Source organism: Cantharellus anzutake (assembly GCF_015039405.1).
Source record: "Cantharellus anzutake strain C23 chromosome Unknown EI90scaffold_105, whole genome shotgun sequence".
NCBI lineage: Eukaryota > Fungi > Basidiomycota > Agaricomycetes > Cantharellales > Hydnaceae > Cantharellus > Cantharellus anzutake.
In genome coordinates this window covers 1-6,002 of record NW_024067055.1, presented here as the reverse complement: position 1 = coordinate 6,002, position 6,002 = coordinate 1, and the positions used below count along the sequence as shown (strand labels likewise).

Sequence of the window (6,002 nt, the reverse complement as noted above, 5' to 3'; positions counted from 1 at the left end):
CCCCAATTTTTGGACAACCCAACTTTCCCTCAGTTCACATACAACGGGACTGAGGTATGTTGGTTATATCATGTTTTAAATCATGTATTAAACATTAGTCCACCAGCGATAAACTCGCTAGGTGATTACTTTCTAATCTATTCTAGTTCACGTACAACGGGACTGAGCAATAAACTCGCTAGTCCAACATTTCGTCTAATAGGGTCGGTGGAAGAGGGTCAGAGGGAAGAGAGAGGAGAGAGGAGTGGAGAGAGGAGTGGAGGATGTTGGAGAATATAATATGTTCCCAATAGTATAGAGTTTAACAGCCTATACCGGCATGGCTCAAGGGCGAGTAGTGTATGGATGCACGCTAGAGGTCCTGGGTTCGATACCAGGCTTGTCCATGATTTTATGTCCTTGCCACGTGACCTGGATTTGAAGCCATTTGAATTGGAGCTCCGGATAAGTCCAGTAGTCGCACCGGATACAATTTCGACAGAGGAGAGGAAAGGTGTCAGGTCCGAAGGTGAGTATCAGAGCGGACGGGAGAAGGGCAGGAGGGTGATGGAAGAGTGGAGGTGTCATGAGGAGGAAGAGGAGGAGTGAGAGGAGTGATGTTCGGTCCGAGGTGAATATCGGAACGGACGGAGATAGGGCAGGAGGAGGACGGAAGAGTGGAGGTGTCATGAGGGGTGAGAGGAGGTGTGGTGTCAGGTGTGGTGTCAGGACCGAAGGTGAATATCAGAACGGACAGTGGTAGGGTAGGACTCCAGAGGTGGTGATGATGGGGGGTCCGGGAGTCAGATCGGGATCGGGTATGTATGGATATGACACCCAAGGCCAAACAATCTGACAGACCATCATTGATCTAGCACCTCCACCACTAACACCATTCAATGCTTATGTAGCATTATCACGGAGCTCTGGCCATGATATGATTCAACTTTTACAAATGAGAACAGTCAGTTGGGAGTGTCATCGAAAACAGCAAGTCCACATCCTACATCCGTTGCGGATCCCAGTAGCAAGACTGGGTCATCATGATTGATTGTTGTCTCTAGCATGCTGGCCAAGGCTGGGCTCACAGAGGAATCGGACAACTCCGCATTTAAAAACATGTGAGGTGATCACGAGACAACAGCAGTAGCCAACAGAACGGTGGCATGGGAAAGTGAAGATTCCCACGAATTGTGGACCCGGAAAGTGACCTTGCAAGCGAGGTAAAGCAAGGTAATTCATAGCCCATGGTGTTTGATTACCAAGCATTCGGTACGTTGCCGGTCCCCGATAGCCTGTCAAATGCCTCGGTGACATCTCCGAACATTGTCCTCATTATCTGTCTCAGTTTAGTATATCACTGTCCTTCATTACTAAGACGCACGCACGTTCGGCCCTGCCTTTGCACCCCCCCACCCAAGGCGGAGTTTCTCGGCCCCTTTATCCTGGCACTCACAAAACAAACAAAAAGTACGAATATTATGCACTGTGGCTTTACAGGGACTTGACAACAGCGACCACCCGTAATCTCCCTCAAATCCAATGTACCGACACTTCTCCGCATTATGGCCAAGATTCTCGGGGAGGCGACTCCGGGTGTCAATTCTCGTTTCGGCAGCGAAAGCAATCACGGCGTCAGACTTGAACCCTGCTACTTTTTGGCGGTCCCTGCCGTTCTCAGGGGGACAACACCTATAAAGTTTGATCGCCTTGTTCTCGCTTAGAACGAGTCCTGATGCTTTCCATAGTACTTCGCGTTATTTTATGTGTAGGCTTAGCCCGTGCCACGACCAATGGTCTATGCGATGAGCTGGGCTGCCAGCCTGACATTCAAGTCGTCATTGGGACCACCCGGTTCATAGACCTTGTTTCAACCGGCCCGGTAAGTAGATACAAAACCCTACTGATTTAGGTAAAGAAAGTTGTTGCGGGGACTAACCACCTGCTTTGGAATATTTGACGCTCTTGGCTTCCGTTTTAACCGATTATTAGCCATTTCCAGATCCTACTGGTGTCGCTGGTGCCTCAGTGGTGGGAGTGCATCAGAATAGTCATGGGATTGCTACAGGTGAGATTAATCGGAATATCTCTTATGAACACTCGACTCTTATTCTGCTATCTGCCGGTTTTTTAATCGCAGTTACCTATCAAGTTGCTGGGCAAACTACCCTTGTCGTCCCTCGTCCAACTCCTGCCGCTCCTGTACGGGCTGAAACTTCTTATTACATCGCAACGTCCACTGTTACCCGTGATGGTATCGTGTAAGTGCCACCAGCATTTCTCTATGCTCAAATCCTGAGTCCTTATCGTCATACCTTCCAGCATTCAAACGCCATATTTAACTTCGACGACATCCAATCCGTTTGCTTGTCCCTCTCCGCTGACGATCACTCTTCCTCCAACCACGACAACCCTCTACTCCAGTCTCACTACGACTACTACCATAACGTCTGTTCCGCAGCCTATCACACTCAGGAGCACTGTGACGGTCACTAGCACATCCTTCTCGATCTTGCCTCCTGTTACTAGCACGGAGACATCTACGACGACGACTTCCATCACATTGACCACCACCGCAATCTCTACCAGCACGACGACAAAGACAGATACAAGCACAACGACGGAGACGAGCACGACTGTCAGCGTGAGCACCGCCACGACCACGCTTCCGCCTATCACGCAGTATGTGCCGATCACGATCACGGAGACATCCACCACCACTAGCATTCCTCCTCCCGTCACGTCGACTGTCACAAGCATAAGCACTTCTACCACCACGGAGACCACAACATTCCCACCTATCACACGCACCATAAAGGAGACTTCTACGGCCACAGAGACCAGTACCACGACTTCAGTTTCCACGTCGCTGTCCTTCATTACTTCCATAGTTACTACCACGTTTACCGCTCTTTCCACCGCGACACAGACGGTCACCGACACGACCACATCTACGTTGACTACGACTTTGATTTCCACTACATCCTACTGCCCACCTTCTGAACAGCCTAAGCCACCCCCGAATCCCCCCTGCCAGAATCTCGTGTATACTGATTGGACAAAGGTATCCGTTAACAGGAAGCTTGGTACAAATGGTTCTGTAAAAAACACTATCACTGTGAACGTGCCTTACGATGCGTACCTCCAATTCACGGATGCTGAATGGCGCATCGAGAAATGGACGATTTCTATCGATAGCAACTCCTATCACACCTCAGATTATGATCCAGAAACGAACAAAAAGGTCTGGTGTGAAGGTAGTCGTAAGCCAAATGGGGATAGTTGCATTGCGGTATGTTTTACTACCAACCGATGTCGAAAAAGTCACACCGGATGCTGAGCCAATTCCACAGGACGGCTACAGCAATGGCAAATGGTATCTCAGCCGTGGCCAACATGATATTGCCTTTGAAGCGCAGACGTTTGGTGAGTTCCCATTTCATTTAGAGACTCTGTAATTACATTTCTCGTTTATTAGATCCTGCCTCTGGTTACAAGTACTTCGTCGGCCTATACAGGATTTCTGAAAAGTGCGATTAATGGGAGGGAGATTCTCCTACCACAGTACTCGGTATCTACCCAGCCACTCTTGATATATGTAATATGTCTCCAATGAATGTTGGCGCTTCTTGTATAATGTCTCCCCTACCGCCTGGAGGTACCTGGCTGGCGATTCCAGGTATACTGACTGCTTGACATTTTGTACCTCCCTTTTCATCCAACTCTTTTTTTTGGCGTGAACAAGGGGGCCAATCAGACATTCTTCCTATGAACTGGAACGCAAGTTGGTCCCGCGCTACATGTGCGCACTGATGTATGTACGAAAGTATATTTGGCTTATTCCAGGAGTGAGTCAGGTTGCTGTAGTGCGTGCCCCTACTTTTGCCTTGGCTGCGAGCGTATGATTTTGGCGGAATTCGACACGAACAGGCGGGATTGAGCATGCGCCTAATATACGTCCGAAAAGTTGTGTTAATGTTCGAACCCAGTCTCTGACGCCACTGAACTCTTGATTGTTGGCAGTGATCTTCGACGTCCCTGGGGTTTCTCATCCCCGGGGCTGGAATACTGTAACTCTAGTATTGCCAGAATGATACGCTGCGCAGCCCTCGGCCTACATATATCATGCCCTGTTACGATATGCTTTGGCAAGCTAATATTTCGTCCAGCATCTTACCTCCATGCCTCAATCAGTTCTAGCTCAGGCCTGGGGTGGCATTGCATGACTCATGATGTTCGTTGGAAACCGTGAGCGTTGATACGCGCGATTCTATCTCACTGTATCATCCGATCGATCTCACTGTCACATGAAGCTCCTTGTGCCATCCGGTCTCATTCCCGAGGCTGAGCTAGGTAGCCCTTCGTACGATCGAGGCCCGGGCCCGACCGCTTTCAATAGCTACGTAATCGGCTAGTGTGGAAATTCAGGCGCTTCGATCTCACTCCCAGGAATTCGTAGGGCAAACCGTGAGGATTGTGACCACATACTTAACTCATGTGCATGGAATATTGAAACAAGTATCTACAGTTGTTGGAGAAGTTCAGGCAAATCGATCTCTGTTTGTGGTTGTTGGCAAGGGAGTGTGAAAGTAATGTATTTTGCTGAGCATCGTACCGGCTGACGCTCCGTAAGAGCCAACGTAGACCTTACGGTGCATAAGAAATATAGGTTGAGCAGTTTCCGTTTGCATGATATTAGGTCCCGATGCAACCTTGATGTGCTATACAGAGGTGGAACGTCCTGGGTACCTCAGAATCGCTTGGTTCATGGATCAGCTGCTGAGGGAGAGGGATCAACGTGGAATATATTAGAATCGGTAATTGTGATAGCAGTTTCGAGGGGCGACAGCTATCGAGGATTGGATGATAAGAGTGGGTTGGACGATTTCAGCGTCTAGTAATAGGTTCTCTCGATCACTTGCTGAGTAACCCGCGGACCATTGATGTAAGTCGTCCTTCGAACGCGGGTAACAGTTGGGGCCCTAACCGTGAGTATATCAGGAGATGAAAGATGAGATGCAGTGGTGAAAGCGTCCCACCAAGCATTGTAGTAATTGCCAGGCTCAAATTGAACCTGAACGATCAGGCGACCCTAAAGAAATGAGAGATTGAAGACAATCACAGAGTGGCGGAAGTAAGTAAACATACTGCATAATCAATATGCTGGCCGATGACCCGGCCCTCACGGTGGCCGACGGTGGGGAGGTTGACAGAAACGATGTCACCGGTCTGTATTGAAAGAGATAGGCCAACGGCTTCGACACGGCGTTCATTGGGGAGATATGCCTACCAGAACGTCCGACATGGTCGATAGACAGAGAGTGGAACGATGGAAAACGACAGAGTCGATGGGAATAGCTAGGGGTCTTCGAACGACGACGAAGACAAATGTGATCTGAGGGGAAGTTTGGAGGGTCAGGAAGGTCCCTTATATTTATGCATCCCCGGGAGGGAGAAAGCATGCAAGAAACGCGAGGCGGCAATACAATAAAACACAGAGCCAGGGCCATGAGAAAAGCCACGAACTCAAAGCGAGGTGTTTGTGCGGTTCGTTACCCGTTCGTCAGATTGTATTGTTGTGCAGACATGGGAGGAAAATGGAAACCCGGACAAGGAGGCAACCTCGAGGCAGGTTTGACATGCAACTGAGGGAAGCTGATGATACTTCAACAACGACATGCGGTTGCGTGGGCCACGCCGTCCCCCAGTCTGAGGCTGGGCATCCAAACACTGTCATCAAACACTTCCACGAGGCAGATACATATACGAGGAACAACGCCGTCGATAAAACCACGGTAATCTCCGCGCCAGCACACGCCTGAAGTGAGCCATTTGCAGGGCATCAACACTCTAGGTCCATCCAAACATGTCTTCGAGAAAAGAATGCTTTCCTGAAATGCGCAACTTTCCTATGCCCACTTAGGCAGGATTCATGCCCACCCCAAAAATTCGAACACTCAATTTCAATCTGATGAGCAGCCGTGAGACAATTCCTGGTGGACAGTCATTTACAGATGGTGGTT

At 49.3% G+C, this 6,002-nt stretch overlaps 4 protein-coding genes across 4 annotated transcripts; all 4 read right to left on the bottom strand.

The window, feature by feature from the left end:
• Nucleotides 1-2,047: 2,047 nt before the first annotated feature.
• On the bottom strand, nt 2,048-2,971 carry EI90DRAFT_135606 (uncharacterized protein). Its single transcript, XM_039051728.1, has one exon. The coding sequence runs from the start codon at nt 2,866-2,868 to the stop codon at nt 2,395-2,397; it is 474 nt and encodes a 157-aa protein (XP_038909570.1). The 5' UTR covers nt 2,869-2,971; the 3' UTR covers nt 2,048-2,394.
• Nucleotides 2,972-3,148: 177 nt separating this feature from the next.
• Nucleotides 3,149-3,405, bottom strand: EI90DRAFT_3084591 (uncharacterized protein). The gene is made up of 2 exons (XM_039062089.1): nt 3,310-3,405; nt 3,149-3,281 (listed from the first exon to the last, which is right to left on the bottom strand). The coding sequence occupies exons 1-2, from the start codon at nt 3,375-3,377 to the stop codon at nt 3,194-3,196; spliced, it is 156 nt and encodes a 51-aa protein (XP_038909569.1). The 5' UTR covers nt 3,378-3,405; the 3' UTR covers nt 3,149-3,193.
• Nucleotides 3,406-4,873: 1,468 nt separating this feature from the next.
• Nucleotides 4,874-5,284, bottom strand: EI90DRAFT_3133577 (uncharacterized protein; the record flags this gene model as incomplete). Its single annotated transcript, XM_039064582.1, has 3 exons — nt 4,874-5,071; nt 5,128-5,208; nt 5,270-5,284. 3 exons carry the CDS (start codon nt 5,282-5,284, stop codon nt 4,874-4,876), a joined length of 294 nt encoding a protein of 97 aa, XP_038909568.1.
• On the bottom strand, nt 5,161-5,797 carry EI90DRAFT_3084583 (uncharacterized protein; the record flags this gene model as incomplete). Its single annotated transcript, XM_039062088.1, has 2 exons — nt 5,161-5,374; nt 5,543-5,797. A coding segment is annotated over one exon (255 nt), but the record flags the coding sequence as incomplete, so codon positions are not given.
• Between the last annotated feature and the right edge of the window lie 205 nt (nt 5,798-6,002).

What these genes read in the sequence shown, in the direction of transcription:
- EI90DRAFT_3084591 (XM_039062089.1), bottom strand. Translation starts at nt 3,377, where the DNA reads ATGTTGGCCACGGCTGAGATACCATTTGCCATTGCTGTAGCCGTCCTG. An exon ending in TGGAATTGGCTCAGCATCCG is followed by an intron (nt 3,282 to 3,309) that starts GTGTGACTTTTT and finishes ATCGGTTGGTAG; the next exon opens with TAAAACATACCGCAATGCAA.
- EI90DRAFT_135606 (XM_039051728.1), bottom strand. Translation starts at nt 2,868, where the DNA reads ATGGAAGTAATGAAGGACAGCGACGTGGAAACTGAAGTCGTGGTACTG.